Source organism: Trichechus manatus, unplaced genomic scaffold (assembly GCF_000243295.1).
Source record: "Trichechus manatus latirostris isolate Lorelei unplaced genomic scaffold, TriManLat1.0 scaffold00030, whole genome shotgun sequence".
Classification (NCBI taxonomy): domain Eukaryota; kingdom Metazoa; phylum Chordata; class Mammalia; order Sirenia; family Trichechidae; genus Trichechus; species Trichechus manatus.
In genome coordinates this window covers 11,010,359-11,030,672 of record NW_004443966.1, presented here as the reverse complement: position 1 = coordinate 11,030,672, position 20,314 = coordinate 11,010,359, and the positions used below count along the sequence as shown (strand labels likewise).

Below are 20,314 nucleotides of genomic sequence, written 5' to 3'. Positions count from 1 at the left end.
TCACCTTTCTCTGAAATGGACACAAATACGGATCTCTTCCAGTCAGTTGGCCATATAGCTGTATTCCAGATTTCTTGGCATAGATGAGTGAGCGCTTTCAGTGTTGCATCCGTTTGTTGAAACATCTCGTTTGGTGTTCCATCAATTCCTGGAGCCTTGTGTTTCGCCGGTGTCTTCAGTGCAGCCTTCAGTAGCATCAGTTCTTGATCATGTCCTGCCTTCTGAAATGGTTGAATGTTGACCAATTCTTTTTGGTACGGTGACTATGTATTCCTTCCATCTTCTTTTGATGCTTCCTGCATCATCCAATATTTTGCCTATAGAATCCTTCAGTATTGTAACTCGAGGCTTGAATGTTTTCTTCAGTTCTTTCAGCTTAAGAAATGCTGAGTGTGTTCTTCCCCTTTGGTTTTCTAATTCCAGGTCTTTGCACATTTCATTATAGTACCTTACTTTGTCTTCTCAAGCGGCCTTTTGAAATCTTTTGTTCAGCTCTTTTACCTCATCATTTCTTCCTTTCAGTTTAGCTACTCTGTGTCTCTTTTGACATACATTTTGGTCTTTTCTTTCTTTCCTGTCTTTTTAATGACATTTTGCTTTCTTCATGTATGATGTCTTTGATGTCACCCCACAACTTGTCTGGTCTTTGGTCATTAGTGTTCAGTGCATCAAATATATTCTTGAGATGGTCTCTAAATTCAGGTGGGATATACTCAAGGTGGTACTTTGGCTCTCTTGGACTTTTTTCAATTTTCTTCAGTTTCAGCTTGAACTTGTATATGAGCAATTGATGGTCTAGTCCACAGTCGCCCCCTGGCCTTGCTTTGACTGATGATATAGAGCTTCTCCATTGTCTCCACAAATGTAGTTGGTTTGATTCCTGTGTATTCCATCTGGTGAGGACCAAGTGTATAGTTGCTGTTTGTTATGTTGTTGAAAAAAGATACTTGCAAAGAAGGAGTAGTTGGTCTTGGCAGAGTTTTATCCTGTGATCTCCTGAGTCATTTCTGTCACCAAGGCCATATTTTCCAACTACTGATCCTTCGTTTCGTGCATTCACATTCCAATCACCGGTAATTATCAATGCATCTTGATTGCATGTTTGATCAATTTCAGACTGCAGCAGTTGGCAGAAATCTTCAATTTCTTCATCTTTGGTATTAGTGGTTGGTGCGTAAATGTGAATAATAGGCATATTAACTGGTCTTCCTTGTAGGTGTATGGATATTATCCTGTCACTGACAGCAATGTATTTCAGGATAGATCTTGATGGTCAGCGTGATGCCTTTCCTCTTCAGTTTTTCATTCCCGGTGTAGTAAACCATGATTGTCTGATTCAGTATGGCCAATACCAGTCCGTTTCAGCTCACTAATGCCTAGGCTATCTATCTTCAAGCATTCCATTTCATTTTTTACTACTTCCAGTGTTTCTTGATTTTATATTTCATACATTCCATGTTCTGATTATTAATGGATGTTTGCAGCTGTTTCTTTTCATTTTGAGTCATGCCACATTGGCAAATGAAGGTTCCGAAAGCTTTACTCCATCCACGTCATAAAGTCGACTCTACTTTGAGGAAACAGCTCTTCCTCAGTTATATTTTTGAGTGCCTTCCAACCTGAGGGGCTCATCTTCCGGCACTTTTTATCAGACAGTGTTCTGCTGCTATCCATAAGGTTTCCACTGGCCAATTTTTTGGAAGTAGATCGCCGGGTCCTTCTTTCCAGTCTGCCTTAGTCTGGAAGCGCTGCTGAAACCTGTCCATGGATGACCCTGCTGGTATTTCAAATTCACCAACAAGCAAGCCACCACAGTATGACAGACTGACAGATGAGTGGTGGATTTTCCCTGTACCTGACCTTAAATAGAATTAGTACAGTAGTGTATTACACCTGTGACATACATCCTCATTTCCTCAACAGTCTTCCCATCTACTGCTGTTCCTGAGCTGCGGAGCTCTCCTGATTGAGCCCACCCATCCAGTTCTATCAACTAAGAAAATGTTTTATTCCCACTCCAGGCAGGAGCAGGTCTGGAAGACCTTTTTTAAAAATAAGATTAAATTAACAGTCAAGGTATCAGGAAACTCGGTGATGTTATTCACGTTTGGATGATAGCATCCAGTTTCCTAGCTGATACCTTGACTGTTTTGATCTTATTTTCCAGATAAACAGATGAGCTTGAAGATAATGTATACTGACTAGTAAGACCTAGTAAGAGCAGGGAAGCTGCAGCTTTGGGGAATAACCAGCTGGTAGCCCTTTTCATCTTTTAAACTGCTCTGCAATGGCCATGTTCTAAAAGGTAAAAACACTTTGTATAGGGCTGAGGAGCCCTGTGAATTATCTCTTTTTAAAAGGCTTAATTTCTGAAACAAATAACTTCATGTACCTTTTAACCCATTTTACACCAAGTCATTTTTCCTGATTAAGTATTTTCATTCACTAATATCTGCTAAAGGAGCCCTAGTGGTGCAGTGGTTAAGCTCTTGGCTGCTAATTTAAAAGTCAGCGGTTGGAACCCACCAGTGGCTCTGTGGGAGAAAAGACCTGTCAGTTTGCCGTAAAGATCACAGCCTAGGAAATCCTTTGGGGCAGTTCTGCTCTGTCATATAGGGTCACTATGAGTCAGGATCGACTCGATGGCACACAACAACGATATCTGGTAATATCCACCATTAGTGTAATTAATGTCGTATCAAAGGGTGTAGGTATGTTTTAATGTCCACCAGCAGAATTTGTAATATGATGATCTCTGCTTAGACTGTAACACCATCCGCTTAGGAGAGGTCTGTATAACTTTGGTGAACCAGAGTCTGATCATGGCTTTATTTTTCCTGTGTTCTGACTGGGTTTGTTCTCTAATGATCACTGTAATTCAGCAAATGTTCATTGAGCACCTGCCATGAGCAGGTGAAACTGGCTAAGTTAGATTTGTGTTTCCAGTTTCTCATCAGGTATGTGGCTTAACTCTCAGTGAGTTATGCTGAACCAAGCAGTGTTTGTCCCATTTTGGGTGTAAATACCTACCAGGCTTCAAGGATTATTCAGAAGACTCTGTGCCTGCTTCTAAAATAGATAGTTTGATATGTTCATTAGATTTATTTTTTTAAGATGAATGTTCTTGCTTAATTTTTAGCTTGTCACCTGAAGGGACTGGCAGTTACCTGTATGTGGGTCTGGGTGTGCGGTGTCGTCTGCCTTGCTCTTGGGCATAGAACTCCCACAGGACGCCTCTCACACCCTTTGCGCGTTCCCTCCTCCCAGGTCCTCTTCCTGACTACACCCCTCCGGAAATCTTCTCTTTTGAAAGTACTACTGGATTTACATTGTATGGGATGCTATACAAGCCTCATGATCTGCAACCTGGAAAGAAATACCCCACTGTGCTGTTCATATATGGGGGTCCTCAGGTGGGCATGTTTAAGTACATATATACATACATGTGTATTACGTATAATTGAGGTCATTTGTGTTTTAAATGTCTAGTCAGTTTGTTTAGGTGGGGGTTTTAAGCATCGTTGGGCCTCCGCTGTTCTCAGCTCTGGCTTATGTTCTCATTGTTTCATTTAGGAGTTCAAGAAGCTGGGTTTTGTTAGATGGCTGATTTGTAAATCAGACAATTTCTTAATTTACATTGAGAACTGTAACTGTCATGGGGACTGGAATATTTGTGTCATGGGTAAATATGTTGCTTTCTATATAGGGAAACTCGTTTGGGAAATCAAATTAAATAAATTTCTTGGTCGATAAAGAGAGTTTCAACAGATGTTTCAGAAAGCCTTGGTAGCCTAGGGAATCTCCTCTCATTCTAAGGCTCCGTCTCTCAAGCAGCCTAGAATACGTTTATCGGCTAGTTCAGGTAATTGACTGATGTACTGCTCTTTGGCACTGGAAGAAGTTCACACTTTTATTTTTGTTTTTCTGGATGAAATATTAGCATGTGAGTATTAAGTAGATGCTCTTCACTGTCAGTAAAGTATTATGGGTAGGTGAATTGGTTAATTGGTAATTTAAAAAAAAATTCCTGATTATATGTTTTACATGGAACGCTTGAAGAAATTCCAGAAGTAGAATATAATTACAGTGCATAGGACAACTCTTACAAGATAATACAACTCTTGGTCTCAGGAAATATCTTTTATAATTATACCCAGTTATTCAGTATCTGGAAATGTATCTTGATACGAAGTCGTCCAAGGAATGAATGAATGAATGAATGAATGAATGAATGAAATAACTAACTAACTAACTAACTACATAAGCCATAAAATCTCTGGGATGACCATCATATATGATCAGTTAAATCACTTTGCCACCGTTAAAATTGTTTATAAACAAAGCAAGCATGATTCACATTCATAGCGTAGTCATCTACACATAAGTTATGACAGCATTCAGTTAGACTCTTCTTAACAACTTAAAGCAAGAATCTTATAAACTTAATTAATTACTGTTATAACGAGTCCTTTAGTCTTAAAGCAAGAATCTTTGTAAACTTAATTAATTACTGATATAACGAGTCCTTTAGTCTTAAAGCAAGAATCTTTGTAAACTTAATTAATTACTAATATAACGAGTCCTTTAGTCTTAAAGCAAGAATCTTTGTAAACTTAATTAATTACTGATATAACGAGTCCTTTGGTCTTAAAATGGAACCAGCTAGTTTTTATGGTGTCTTTCAGATAGATCGTTTCTTCACCGGGAAGGACACCCTTCTTACTAAGCCTTACTATCGAAGTAATATAACAAGACATGCAAAGCGTTTGATAGTGTCCTGTAATTTCTGTTTTAAATTTCTTTGTATTAAGTCTTTTTTAGTTTAAAAAGTCTTAGCTGGTACAGTTAAAACAAAATAGTTTGGAGTACTTTATGAATACAGCTGTACTTTTGCACTTATAGAAATAATCATATCTGAAATGCTAAAAATGAATTCAACATGTGGTTTTTGAAAAGCTGCAGATGACAAAGGATAATTTGTTGATATCTTTCTCAAAGTATTCTTTGGAAGCATTCAAATTTGGTGAGGTCATAGGAGAATGTATCTCGTGTTCAGTTTGCCAGGCCCAGTTCCCCATGGGATGCTGCCTGATACGGTGATTCTGGCACTTCAGCCCACTTTGAGATCATTTGGCCCCTTGCCTGATGACTCTATGGGGTTAATTGTGAAGAGACTTCTTAATGTAAGACCAGGCTTTCTAGTAACTCACCATGGCCTTGCGAAGTTTGATTAAATCTTACAAGAGTGAGATGTTTGTGTGATCTTTCTTAGTGTACCTTCAGGCAGGATGGTCAAAGTGAGCATCCTTTGAAGCAGCAACAATGTCACAATACCTAACATTAAATACATTACTTTATCACTAAATGCAACAATTTCTGTAGATCAGACAAGAGTAAAGTAAAAGAAACACAAGAAAAGCAACACATATTTTCCATTAAAGTCATCAAGGCTCCAGCCTTTAAACTCTCCATTGATAACAGCTGTAGATTTTTAAGTGTTTGTTTATTAGATGCTTATGGTGCTTCCTATGTGCCAGACACATTTATGTGAATATAAATGCACAAGAGAGCAAGCTAGGTGATAGTGGGACACAGATTTTGAGAATTGATGCTAAAGACGACTTTGGAATTCTCTGTGCCAAAGGGCATTCATTATGTTGAAGTGCTTTCTTCAAGAAGCAGCAGGCCTCCAGGTTGTAAAGGCTGAAATGTGGGCTCTGGGAGAAAGTGTTCCTATCAGGCAATTGAGGCCTTCTTCTATGCTTGATAGGAGCTCTGGTGGCGCAGTGGTTAAAGCACTTGGCTGCCAACCAACAGGTCGGTGGTTCAAACCCACCAGCCGCTTGTGGGAGTAAGATGTGGCAGTCTGCTTCTGTAAAGATTACAGTCTTGGAAACCCTATGGGGGCAGTTCTACTCTGTCCTGTAGTATCGCTGTAAGTCGGGATCCACTCAAAGCAAAGGGAATGGGTTTTCTTTAAATGCTCCGTAATTGTTTTCTTCCATGCCTAGTATTTCTTTTTTTCAGCTTCCTCCCTTTAAAAACAAGTACCTTTGCCCATCAAACCACTTCCTCCCAAAGTAGGAAGTGAAAACGTCATTCTCATCTCTGTTTTTTATTTATTCATTCAGCAAATAGTTATTGAGTCCCTCTTATGTACCAGGTACTGTTCTAGGCAGTAAGGATTCTGCAGTGAACAACTCAGACTAAAGTCCCACCCCCTATGGAGCTTAATGGGCAGGTAATAGACAAGTAGACGTATAAATGATACAACTTCAGATAATGCTATGAAGAAATTAAGCTAGAAAAAGGGATAGCAAAGTGACTAAGATGGGGTGGGGAGCTGTCCTAATAGAAAGATCAGGGACGGCCTCTCTGAGGATATAAAGGATCAGAAGAAATGAGCCATGTTAAGATCTGAGGGGAGAGCATTCCGTACAGTGGTAACCCTACCTGTGAAGGTACCGCAGTGAGAACCAACTTGCTGTGTTCATAACAAGGAGACCAGTGTGGTTAGAGCGCAGTGAGCAAGGGGGTCTTAGTATAAGATGAGGTCAGAGAGAAAGCCAGGGCCAGATAATGGAGGGTCTCAAAGGCCATGGTAAAGAGTTCAGACATTATTCTTAAGGGTAATGGTAGCTGTTGGAGGGAGCCAGGCAGCAAAGGCATATCTGGTTTCCATGTTTAAAAGATCACTGCTGCCAAGTAACAGACTGGAGGAGAGCACGGATAGAAGCAGGAAGGCCAGCTTGGCAGTTGTGGTGCTAAACATCCAAAAGTGCAAAAAGAGAGGGTTCTTTTATCTGCTGCACAATTAGCCCAGCAAATGCTCAATAGTTTTTTTTTTTTTTTTGTTAAGATAGTGTTAATTCTTACTTAACTCCTAGGTGACATAATATTCCATTGGTTTCAGCCAGAGAAAATGTTTTTCTTTCTCATTTTGCCAGAACCTTTCTTTATTTAATATCTATCTTAGTGTCTACGAGACCTTGAACTTTTGTAACCTTCTGTCCACTATTTATAGTCCTCTTTTCACTAGATATCCTGTTCCTGGTGAAGCACTAAATTACATTTCATTTCTCAGTCATTGTGAAGTATAGTCTGTAGGGTGGTAAAGTCATTTAAAAATTTTCCTACTTTATTGCAGTGATTTGTGTCACAGGAAAAAAGAAGCCAGACTGGCCACAGTGCTCCACTCGAATATTAAGTTATTGCCACTGCTAGTCAGAGATGAGCTCCGAGGAGGTGGCTGGGGAGGGAGGAGGATCTGTTTATCATTGTTGCTGTTGTTTGAATGACACAGTTCTTCTTCAGGGTAGAAGTCATCATTTTTGTAACTATTTCTGTTGGACGGAGCGAGTCTCTTGTCTTGTATGTAATTAGCATCTGGGTTATGGTTGTAAAGTCTCTTGTTGTGCAGCAATCACCCTGCGTCTTGAGTGTAAAGTTACACAAGCGGCAACATCAACGTGAAAAGATTTAAGTTATTTTGAGAATGAATGACTTAAAAATTGTATATTAAAAGACAAAATAACCAAAAATTGGGCTTTCTCCTTTTTGCAGAGTTCTGCCTCTCTCTCGTTTTTGTATGCTGACCGCATAATAAATTCCACTGAAGTTGTATTTCTTCTCAGGTGCAGTTGGTGAATAATCGGTTTAAAGGAGTCAAGTACTTCCGCTTGAATACCCTCGCCTCTCTGGGTTACGTGGTGGTGGTGATAGACAACAGGGGGTCCTGCCACCGAGGGCTGAAATTCGAAGGCGCCTTTAAATATAAAATGGTGTGTGAGCATAAAACATTTTCTAAAAAAATTCACGTTTTTCTGTTGCATTGTTTTGTGTGAAACCCCAGAGAGAGAGTTGGAAGAAGGGACTGTGAATGTGAGAGTTTGTGTGTGTGTGTGTGTCTGTGTATATTTGTGTGCGTGTTGGAGTTGGCAGGTGGGAGGGAAGATGCAACTCCATACTCTCTAGGCTAGCTCACGTCTACCTGTATGTAACTTTGGGGAGCTGAGATAGAGCTACTTATGCATAGAAAGACCCTCTCTTTCCATTTTCGATGTCCAGCTTAGCCAGAAGACAGCATTATTTAGTTTTCAGCACCCTGTACTCTATGGAAAGGAATAAATGAGATTTGTTCTGTCCTCTGTGAAGAGGGAAACCAACCAACTGGTTAGTGCCTTCCTTGTGACAAGCCTCTTTCTCTCTACAGGAAGCTTTAAATGCTACCTTTTAGAGATGCCCCATGTCCCTTCTGCTGCTTTGGGAAATGATGAGAATCCGATGTTCCTTTTGCACAGTAAGGCAGTTACTGTGTTTGCCAGTGTATTGGACATGCTGAGTAAGACATGGGGAGTTTCTCCCACAGCCAGTTCTTTGACCTTATGTTGTATTCTCATGTAAGTTTTTTTTTGTTTGTTTTTATTTTTGTTTTTGGCTCAGTGAAATGAGATTATGTGCACTGGCAGGCCTAGTAATACAGACAGGGTGGTGGTTGTAGGAACTAGAACTTAATAGGACTTTAAATAGTATGTTCAGTTCTTAGACGTAGTATGCTTGGAGAAATAGGGCAGGGCCTCAACAGAGATTGCCTCTGCTTTCCTGAGTATCAAAAAGGAGGAGTTAAATCGATCAGCCAATTAAGGGGGCTAATTTTTTGTCTTTGGGTAGGGGAAGGCTTGTTGCAAGGAAGATGCCGACCTCTTAGCAGACAACAGAACAAATGGAAATGATTACAGCAAGGGGCAGTTTAGGTAGCAATAGAAAAGAACTTTATGACTGAGGAGTAACTAAACTCTTAAGTCAGGCTAGCAGCAGAAGCTTATAGGCCCCTATCTCTAAATAGATTTTTAAAAGTGATCTTTGGGCAACAGAATCTCAGTTGATAATAAATTCCAATCTAAAACCATTACAGGTATTTTTAGTAAAAACATTTATTAGCTTCATAAGCACTCTTATTATGAGATTTTTATTGATCGGGGTGGATCAGTCAAATGTGCCCCTTTTTTTGACAGGGTCAAATAGAAATTGATGATCAAGTGGAAGGACTCCAGTATCTAGCTTCTCAGTATGATTTCATCGACTTAGAGCGTGTGGGCATCCATGGCTGGTCCTATGGAGGATACCTCTCCCTGATGGCATTAATGCAGAGGTCAGATATCTTCAGGGTACGTGATTGCCTCCTATGCTTGTTTTTGCAATAAAGGTAGATAGAATTTGCTGTAAATTGGGGATATGAGAAAATGCCTGTTTTCTGAAGGTTTTAAGAGTTGGCATTGTTATGAAATGTTAGGGTTTGTGTGTTTAATAGCTATGTGAGATATGTAGACACACACACACACACACAAACACACACACACACACACACACACACACATATACTTTTCAACTAGGTGATCAGTTATTGGTTATTTATAGACATATGCCAAAGATTTGGGAGATAGTCATAATTAGTAAAACACACACACATACATATTGGATTGTAATTTTTTAATTGTTGGACTGCAAGCTCTGAGGGCAGGATGCACCACGGTACCCTCAGCAGCAGCCAGACACAGGCTTGGCTCTGACCATGAGTCTGTGTGGAATGACGTCATTATTAAATATGTAAATGATGATTATAATTATATAAACATTCTTAGAAGAATATACTAGAGCAGAATACATAAAGATGCTAACAGTTGTTAAGAGGGTGCAAATTATGAGTAGTGTTTTTCTTTTTTTAATATTCCAAAAACATGACTTTTATAGTAAAAAATCATGTTTTATTTTTAAGAATAAAAATGATAGGCCTTTTGTTCTTGTGTGTATATTCAAATAGTCTTTATAATAACCACAAAACTAATTCTGCAAACTACCATGATTTTCCCAGGCCTGCAGCTGTTGAGAAAGTAATTAGAATATTTAAATAGAAAACTGTGTGAGAGCCTTAAAATGAGACCAGTTTTAGTACTTCAATATATTTCATTCATAACTTTTAATTCTGTACTGCCAACAGAGGCTGAAAAAAGTAGCTGCTTTTCCTCTATAAAGCTGACAATTCTCACACCTTTTTTTCCCAATAGCAGGAATGAGTTTACCCTGAGCCATTCATAGGCTCTAGTTCAGCCTCCTCTCTAACGAAGGGGCCCACGTTTGCATGCCAGCTAGCCCAGATGAGGGGTATGGTTTGCTGCACGACGGAACATGAAGCTGACTGACTCACAAAGTATCAAATCCTTGACCTTGGCGCTACCCTTTGATTTTCTCAGTTGCCTGAGACCATATATGTCCCTGTCATGGGGCTAAAGCCTAAGGATAATTTTAGCCTGTAAATTTGCAATTTTAAGTTCTCCTTGCTATCCCTCATTTTCTGGACCACACTTGACTGTCAGTGTTGGCTTATACAGGTCGCTATTGCTGGGGCCCCAGTCACGCTGTGGATCTTCTATGATACGGGATACACGGAACGTTACATGGGCCATCCTGACCAGAATGAGCAGGGCTATTACTTAGGATCTGTGGCCATGCAGGCAGAAAAGTTCCCTTCTGAGTAAGTTCAAGCTTTCAAATTAAGATTATAAATTTACAATTGTATTTATTTAAAATGTCTTTAATAATAATGAAAACTACAAATAATGAAAAACTAAGATTAATATTTTATGGAATACCAGCATGGCATGGCTCTTTCTCAAAGTTGAGTAAGTACTTGCTTCATTACAGATCAGTTCATATAATTTGTTTTTATAAGAAGTGTATTTAAAGCAATTGCTTCAGGATGGAAAAAATTATGTCTCTGCTTATTTTACAAATAGTGTTTATAATTTGTCTTTTTCTAGAAATGTGTTATAATTATTAATGTGTGCTAATATCCCAGGAAATTGGGCACGTGATCTTTTTTTTTCTTTTAATCTTTCATTACATGTAAAATCTGGTTAATGGATTATAAATTTAATATTAAGAACGTTGAGTCCTTAATCTAACGTTATAGTAAAAGGAAGTTAACATAGTTAAGTGTGATTAGTTTAAGTGACTTAAGTGTTTTCTGCAAATACTCTACTATTTTGTCTAATCCTCTTGATATTTCCATTTCTCCAGGCCGAATCGTTTACTCCTCTTGCATGGGTTCTTGGATGAGAATGTCCATTTTGCACACACCAGTATATTACTGAGTTTTTTAGTGAGGGCTGGAAAGCCATATGATTTGCAGGTGAGTTATTCTGCATTTTCTAATAAACGAAGTAGTGATCCATGATTGATTGCTTTGAAATCTGATAAAACTGTGGAAGAAAGCAAGCTACGTTTTCAACTGTGACCACCCTGTAATAGACATAGTCAGTAGCCCTTCTGGTTGGATAAAAGTGCAGACTCTGTTGAAGTCAGGCTGCAAGACTGGTCTGTCCAGCTACATGACTTGTGTAAGCACGGAAAAGATGACAGGGAGTCAGTCCGTTTACTGTCTTCCTTTGCTTCCTCTTTTCCCTTTGAAGGGTAAGGAAATGCTGCTTGATTCAATTGTTGTAAAAGGGTTTTTAGGCCTGGTTACATGATCCTTTCATTTTCTCCCTTTGATTTTGCATTGGCATTAGAGCCCAAATCAGCAGGTCACCCTCCTCCATTGATCCATTGCTCAAAAAACAATAGTTCACGAGAAACGCTTTTTTCCTCCTTCCTCAAATTCTGTGTCCGTAAGAAACGGAAAGTGTTTCCCTTCTGTATTTCAGTTGACATTTATGTAGGTAGAGTCTGAGACATTTGTCTGTAACAGCAGTTCTCCAGCGTTTTAGGGTCTTAGGGTCCCTTTACAGTCTTAAAAACTATTGAGGATCCCAAAGAGCTTTTGTCAGTGTGGGTTATATCAGATTAGATATTAACACTGAAAAAAAGGTTTATTAATTGATCTTAAAATAATAATAAACCATTACATGTTAACACAAATAACATTTTTATGGGGAAAAAACTATGTTTTCCAAAACAAAAAAAAATAATTTACTGAGAAAATTAGCATTGTTTTACATTTTTGCAAATTCCTTTACTGTCTGGCTCAATAAAGAAGACACCTGAGTTCTCTCATATCTGCTTCTGCATTCAGTGTTCTGTGCCGTGTTGTTCTGGCTAATGTATACAAAGAAAATTCAGCCTCACAGATTATGTAGTTAAGGAAAGAGAAGAGTATTTTAGCCTTTTCAGATGATTATGGCTATTCTTTGATACTACACCAAACTTGTCAGTTGGTAGTTTCTTAAATGTTAGTTATAGTGTGGAATCTGAAGCGATATTAATAAACTTTTTATATTCTGTTGCATTAAAATCCATTGGCTCTTGCACTTCGGATGGATCTTTTACCCATACATCAGTCATCTGGATGTGTCTTCCAAATGTTGACTCATTTCATTACGTAATGTTAAAAATAAAAAAGTATTAATATACCACTGATTTCATCAAAAAAAGGTCTCTTGATATACACACGGCCCACAAGCACATGAAAAGATGCTCAACATCATTAGCCGTTGCCAAAAAAAAAAAAAACCCGTTGCTGTAGAGTTGATTTTGACTCATTAGCCATTAGAGAAATGCAAATCAAAACCACTATGAGATACCACCTCATCCCTGCTAGAATGGCTATGATTTAAAAAAGGAAAACAACAGATGTTGGCAAGGATGTGGAGGAATTGGAACCCTCATCTATTACTGATGGGCATACAAAGTGGTATAGCTGCTGTGGAAAACATTTTGGCAGTTTCTCAAAAAGTTGAACATAGAACTCGATCATATGACCCAGTAATCCCAATCCTAGGTATATACCCAAAGGATTTGAAAGCAGGAACACAAACAGAAACCTGTATACCAATGTTTGTGCAGCACTATTCACAATAGCCAAAAGGTAGAAACAGCGTAAATGTCCATCAGCAGATGAATGGATAAACAAAGCATGGTATATACATAAAATTATATTACCTACTCAGCCATAAAGAGAAATTAAGTCCCGATACACACTACAACATGGATGAACCTTGAAAACATTAAGTAAAATAAGTTAGTCACAGAAGGACAAATACTGTATGATCTCACTTATATGGAATAGGCAGATATATAAAACCAAAGTTTATTAGTGGCTACTGGGGAGGGGAGGGGAGGGGGGAGGGGAAGTCACTGTGCAGGGGGCGCAGAGTTTTGACAATGATGGTAGAATTCAGAACAGGACAGTGGCGGTGGTTGTACAGCGTGAAGAATGTAATCGCTGTCACTGAATTATACATGTAAAAATTGTTGAATTGGCAAATGTTTTGTTATGTGTGCTTGTACCACTATTTTAAAAAAAATGAGTACATGTCCTAATGACATTTAAAAAAAAAAACCAAACCCATTGCCACTGAGTTGATTCCGACTCATAGCGACCCTATCGGACAGAGTAGAACTGCCCCATAGGGTTTCTAAGGAGCGCTTGGTAGATTTGAACTGCCAGCCTTTTGGTTAGCAGCTAGCTCTTAACCACTATGCCACCAGGGTTTCCAATGACATAGGGCAGAAATAATTTCTGTCTTCCCATGCAGAAATTGAAAATTATATAATCTGTGAATGGGACATCTCGATCCCCAAATGAACATGGTTCTAGTTATAATAAAACCTACATTTATATCATCTTTGAAAAAAAATAAGTCTCAGGTCTTGGGAAGCTCATGAGCTAATGGTGGTAGATAGAAGTTTTCCAAAATTTTAGTTTTCTCTTGAAAGCTTGAATTTTATCATTGACAACAAATACTGTCAGCATTGCCCTGGACATGACTGGCTCACTTCATTCATTTTTGAGAAGACGTTTGCCAGATACTCAAGTCTGGAAAACCGTAGTTTGTCAGTCATTCTTTCAAGTTAAAAATGGAATTTCATTTAAAAAAAGCAGCAGTTCAGCTTGCAACTCAGTTGCACAGTACTTTTCCTTGAGACAGCCATGCTATTTCAGTGTATAGCAGAAGTTCTTTATGCGTACTTCCCATTTCATTACCACAGAATATTAAAAAGACACCTTTTCAAGGGTTGCAATTTAATAAAATTCTCATTTTTACCGCTACTTAAATGAAACCAGCGTTTTCCTTTCTTTATTGCAAGTGCATGCGGGTGAAGAGTTCAGTGACTAGTACAGTTTAATGTCACTGCCTTGATTCGTGCTTCGACCCCAGTGGTTTCAGCCACCCTTGCTTTTTCATCAGAGCGCAAATGCTAACAACAGTGAATAAGGGCACTATGCCTTAGGGTTGGTCTGATAGTAGTTTTGACCTCACCTATCCCTTGAAAAGTGTTGCCAGGGACCCCTAGAAGTCTACAGACCGCACATGGAGTACCATTGGTCTACAGATAAATCCTTCTGTAAGCCTAATGGTATATAGGGGATTGTAAGGAGAGGGGCCGTTACATCGGCTGTATGTGTGTAATATCTTGGAGAGGCTGTGTACCGTATTGTTAATCCTGTTAAATATCTCTGGGAAGCTTGGGAAGGAGATGTATCATTAAATGCTTCTTTTTTATATTTTGTTTTTTTTATTTTTTGTTTTGCTTTTGTTGTTGCTGTTAAGATCTATCCTCAGGAGAGACACAGCATAAGAGTTCCTGAGTCTGGAGAACATTATGAACTGCATCTTTTGCACTACCTTCAAGAAAACCTTGGATCCCGCATGGCTGCTCTGAAAGTGATATAATGTTGGCCTTTGCAGAACTCTGTTAAACATGCTGCTTAACGAAATGAGGAGGTTAATCAATAGAGAACAGAGAACTGAGCATCACATTTGGTACCTGCCACATAACATCTGCTTCTGGAAGTAAATTTGGTGCCACGCAGGTGTCTACAGCTTGTGGTAGTAATCTAATACCTTAACCATACATACACAAAATTGAATGCACATATTTCTAAGGGACCCAGCAATACCAGGAGAATTACTGAAAGAAATAAGGCATTAGCATACATATCCATACTACCCTGTTTTTACTTTTAAAAGCATTATAAATCTTACGGATTTAATTAGTGTATTTTTACAGTATATTTCTGAGTTTGTTAAAATATGATATTAGTGATTGGTTTGGTTCAATTCCAGAATCTCTGACTAGTTACAGATTTGATAGCACTTAAATGTAATTGATGCTTCTGCTTCGTTGCCTGGGGTGTACCAGCATGTTATGAACTAATCACTATTAAACCTATGGCTTAACCAGTCAGTAATGATTTTCAAGGATAACTTAGCGGCCTTCTGAAGACTTAATGTTGGTTCATTGAAGCTCTGACCAGTTTTTAACCAGTTTAACTGTATCTGGTATAAACAGTTCTCATTTTTCTTTGATGGTATGACAGAGTGGGTTTTTCCTTTTGCATAAAGGCAAATAACTGTGTATGTAGCATGGATTTAATTTGTCTTATAATATTGATAATTGCAGGCAGAGAAATTTTAATCAAATGATTAGAGCTTAAATATTTGCAGGCAGTTTCCCCCCACTTAGGAAAAGGTAAAAGTACACACTCGGGTTCTTCAGAAAATGTAGTGGCGCCTGTTTCCGCTTGGTATTTCCTGATTAAAACATGGCAGAGTTTTTGGGAGGTAGAAGAAGGGAATCGTAGTGGGCTGGGGGAATTGATGGAGAGGAAGAGGCAAGGATCTGCTTAAGAACTAAGCAGAAGCCTAATTTAACGAAAAGAGACTCGTGAAAAAGGTTTGGGTTTTTGGGAGTTTAAGAAATCACTCTCTTGCCAACACAGCTACGGACTGATTTTATTCAGGGGAGGAAAAGTTCCTTAGAGTTACTTTTATTATTATTTTTCTTTTTCTTCTTAACTTTGGAACCTTACAAATTGAAACTTTTTCATTTTTAAATTATTTGAGCATAAAGAGCTATTTAAATATTAGGAGCTTAAAATAAAAAGGTTTCCAGAAGACAAGTTTAACATAAGCTGATCCCCGGCAAGCCGTGGCTCTCTTTTTCAGTATTTAAAGCCTGTGAACAGTTTCCCTGAATGTCCATGACATGTTCCTGGCCTCTCTCTAACACTAGACTGTTAAGGAAGCTCATTGGCTTTCAGGTGCTGATTGGAATCTGTCCTCTTGGAGTCTGGGGGTACTGCATAGGTCCCGTTGGAGCCAGTGGCAAAGAAGGCATCTATGGATGTGACGCTTTAATCACACAAGACTCGGTGTTTGGAAAGTTGTTACCAGTACTTTTAAGCAACAGTCCAAGAAAAATCACTCTCTATTTTCTCTCACCACTAGAGAGAGAGTAGATTTCCTCCACACCACTAGAGAGAGAGTAGATTTCCTCCACAGAGAGCACAGCTCCGTTAGTAAGGATGGTGACTCTGGCAGAGGTGGATTGATCGCTGAAGGCCAGGTGGGAGGTGGCAGCAGCCCAGAAATGGCAGGGTGACCTGGTGGTTCTGCCCTTGGGGAGGAGATTGGGTTTTACTGTTTGTATATTTATACTGTATCATAGATACAATACTTTTCCTTATTATCTGTGTATATATTAATTTTCATGTTTATGATATTTTCCCCCATACCAAGATTTGTTTATATTTTTTTTCAATGTTAAATTAAATTGATTTGGGTAACTTTTTTTCCCCAAGAAAGTATTTTCCCCTGTGACTTAAGTATGTATCTGACTATCGAGAGTGGTTTTTGCCTTTGGACTAGTTGGCCTCTAAGGATTTGTTCTTATGTCGTATGTAAAGTAGCTATGTTATACAGTGGCTTGTAGACAGTATTCATTTGAAATCTCTTGCCCATCAAGACTGGGTAAAATAGCGTCTCTTATTTTCCAAAACAAACCTTAGAAACCTTCATGTACTCTTGAATCATAGGTGTTTGCCTTTTGCATCTTGGCCTTCACCTTTTCTCCTGTCAGCCCTCCTTCCTCCGTCACAAGGAATGCTTCTGTTATAATTCCTGGTCATTTAAATGGCACTGTACTTCGTTAGGGGAAAAGATACCTGACTGAATTCACTTGCAGAAAGAAGACTTGCCTGAATTAGTTTTAACGACAGATGTGGAAAACATTACAGTCAATTCAAGTGATCAGTAAAAAAATCTCACTAAAACTCCTTGTTAAAACCCTGATTAAAACTCAGGAGTATAAAAGTAGCAACAATTTTGGTGAGAGCCAAAAAGCACTAAGTTGACCATCAAACTGGATTTTTGCAGGCTTGATAAATAGGTGCACTTGAACAGCCATCAACACATACCGCTACTTGAGCATTGTACAGCAGTGGAGCTCAAAACCCAAGATCATCTGGGATGCTTTACTAAAATGGAGATTCTTGACCCTCATTCTTAGACATTTGGATTCACTTGATTGGACCAGGAATCTGCATTTCTTACAAACTTTCCAGGTGCTTCTAAATCAAGTCCTCTGTGGACTACTTTAAGAAACTCTGCTACAGAGAGTGGAGTTGGTTAAGAATATAATAGGTGATTTTTACACTGGACTGATTAACAAGAACCAAAAATGGCAGTTAAGAAAGCTGCCCCTGTGTGTTAACTAGTGGCCCTTCTCACACTGAAAGGAACGGGTGTATGGTTAACTTTGGGGATTCATTTTGGAATGAAGGTTTTTCTCTTGTGCCATTCCTGGCTCTTCCAAAGCCTGACGCAAATGAGAAGATGAACTCACAGTCCAATGAGATACAGATATTGGTGCAAGTGTGCTTGCTTTACTGCTTTGTTTTATTCCTTACAGAAGGTCTGTCCTACTTCTCTGCAGCATTGTTCCCTCTTTAGGTGGAATGATTCCTGTAACATAGATCTCTCTTGTTATTATAGAAGCATAATCTTTTAAAACTGGAATAAATCTTTGATATAATCTAGTCCAGTAGTAGAGGAGGAACCTACAGGAGGGGATGTGCCCCTGCCACACAGCCTCTTAGCGTTCACTTGGCACTAGACTCCATCCAGATACGCCGATTCATGGTAGTGAAATGATAGCAAAGGCAAATTTTAAATTTTTGAAGTATTTATTAATATATTCCTATAAAACATTTTAAAGGCAACTACATAAAATGGTTAATTATTCCATTCTATAGTAAATGGCTAACCATGCTTATTAACGAAGCAGTATTATTAGTGTATGACATTCTGAAGTTAATGAAAATGGCTACACTAACTGTGTCTTCCTTGGCATAGTGGGGGATTTGGGGATTGGAATATACAGTAGAATGCTTGAGTAAGCCTGTGAGCCCATCTTACCGGTATCTGAAGTAAGAAAAGCAACATGGCCGTATCTGAAACTAATGTATGTAAGGTGGATGTCCATTCCCAGCAGACAAAGGAATAAGGAAGCTTCCCCGACTCCCACTTTTCCAGCCCCACCTAGCCTCACTGATACATCTTGCAGCCTAAAACATGGAGATGTGTTCGTGCATGGGGCTGGCTCCTGCCAGCAGATAGCTCTAGGTAATGATTTCAGAAGTTCCTCACACAGAGAGGAAAAGTAGTTTTTTTGTTTGTTTTTTTAAATAACCCAAATAGAAATTATTGTGGTATTCAGCACAATTGGAGTTCAGGTCTTTAATTTTAGAACATAAAGTGCCTGCTGTTTTAAGCATTGACTTGTATAAAAAGAATTGCATGTCTCACTCCAGTAAGCTTATGGGTTTTCTCATTTTCAGCTACATGGCTTTTAATCATGTAAAGTGAAACATTAGTTTTGTTGCATTTTATTACAGGTTCTTTGTTGCAATAAAGATGCTGCTAAAATGAGTTGAATGAGGTATTCCTTCACCACCACAACTACCATCCCACATTTGAACAACCCTGGAGTGACTAACACACATGGACAAGGTCATGGGCTTGCAATGGAGAAGGGAGACTGCAGGGTAAAGGATTACAGGGTAGTTTTAAGTATAAACATTAACAAAAATGTAGTTAAACCCAAAGGGAGGTGTGCAGAGAACTGCTTTGTACATGCAAGTGGGTCCCAACAACCAGCAGTCTGGTACTGCAAGGGCCCGCGGAGCTTGGAGCCAGTGATAAGTGAGTGTATGCCCCCTAAGCAGCTGGAGCTTTCCTAGCCACTGTTCCACTAGAATTCTTGGAGTTGATAGAGGTTTCTTCCTAACAACTGTGTTTTGAAGCTATGCTAGAGAAAGGGGGTGGGGAGAAGTAGGTGAACCTTCTAAAGTTAGTAAATTTGGGTTCCTCCAGGACAGAGACTTAATCTATAACCCCCTGAAATTGTATGCAAAATATTACATGAGTGAAGGGAGATGCGTTTTTTCTGGGGAGAAAGTTCTTGGCTTTGGTCAGATTATCAAAGGGATAATGATCCTAAAAAGGTTAAGAACCACTACTGTTTCGAGGGTCTTAAATTTTTCATTTGTATACTAAAGTTATCATGAATAAAGAAGACCTTTAAAAAAGATGCTATAGACCAGTGCTTCCTTTTCACCTCATGACACAGATGTTTGTATGACACTCTGGGACAAACAGGCACACTGGGATAACCAGTTGAGGCTGCCTGCAGCCAGAAATGACTGGCCAGGCCCACCCCAGGGCTGACGAGATGAGTACCTCAGTGTACCTATAATCCATTCATTGCACTCCAGTTGGGAAACTTTTATAGACAATAGAGCAACCTTGGTCTGTTTAACCAAGTCTCTGGCCATCTGCATCCTGCAAAGACTGATGGAGTTACAGACTTCCCAGTGAGTAGCTCTAGGGCTCCAGTGCTCTAGAGGCCTATCAGAGTGAGTGCTGTGTACCTGAGGCCTTTGAACTTCACCCTTGAGTCTAACCTCACCCACTTGGTGGTTATGAGAAGGAAGTGATTGAGCCCTTGGTGCTTATTTTGAGGGGCAGAGTTGAAACAGCAGCAGTATGAGAATCTCATAACCAGAGCATAATTTTATTTTGGGCTTGGAATGGTTTGGGAAACTGCAATGATAGAAATGTTCATCAGCCTGGCTATTGGATGCTCTGGCCCTGCCACTCTGGAAGAGGTTGAGCTCCCATTAAAATGGATTACAGGGGTTTCCGCTCTGACGTGGGCGCTGACTTTGCTGTTTGCTTCTTTCTGAGATGCTTTCTCTAAATTGATCCCCAGACTTGAGTTCTTGAAATAGAAGTTTGAGGAAGCAGTGAGCCAGGATAATTGTCCTTAGCCTGGTCCAGGAATTCTCCCCATCTTCACTGGAAAAACTGTAGAAGTGGCATGGTTTATTTTAACATTGTACTCACAGGTGACAATTCTTTGCAGGTAGGTCTTCTGGCCAGGGAGGTTCTGGAAACCACACAGCTTTTCTGTAAAACTCCATGTTGGCTTGGTGTCTGTGCATAGACAAATGGTCGCCATTGCATCCCTCAGC

General features: G+C 39.2%; 1 protein-coding gene across 1 annotated transcript in view; it reads left to right on the top strand.

The window, feature by feature from the left end:
- Window positions 1–16,508, top strand: part of DPP8 (dipeptidyl peptidase 8) — a 58,314-nt gene extending 41,806 nt beyond the window's left edge. The window contains exons 10-15 of the mRNA XM_004374671.3: window positions 3,268–3,413; window positions 7,635–7,781; window positions 9,015–9,167; window positions 10,389–10,531; window positions 11,077–11,188; window positions 14,550–16,508. Of these exons, the coding sequence (XP_004374728.1) occupies window positions 3,268–3,413; window positions 7,635–7,781; window positions 9,015–9,167; window positions 10,389–10,531; window positions 11,077–11,188; window positions 14,550–14,672 (824 nt within the window). The 3' untranslated portion in view covers window positions 14,673–16,508. The remainder of the gene's footprint in view (window positions 1–3,267; window positions 3,414–7,634; window positions 7,782–9,014; window positions 9,168–10,388; window positions 10,532–11,076; window positions 11,189–14,549) is intronic.
- The last annotated feature ends 3,806 nt before the right edge of the window (window positions 16,509–20,314 follow it).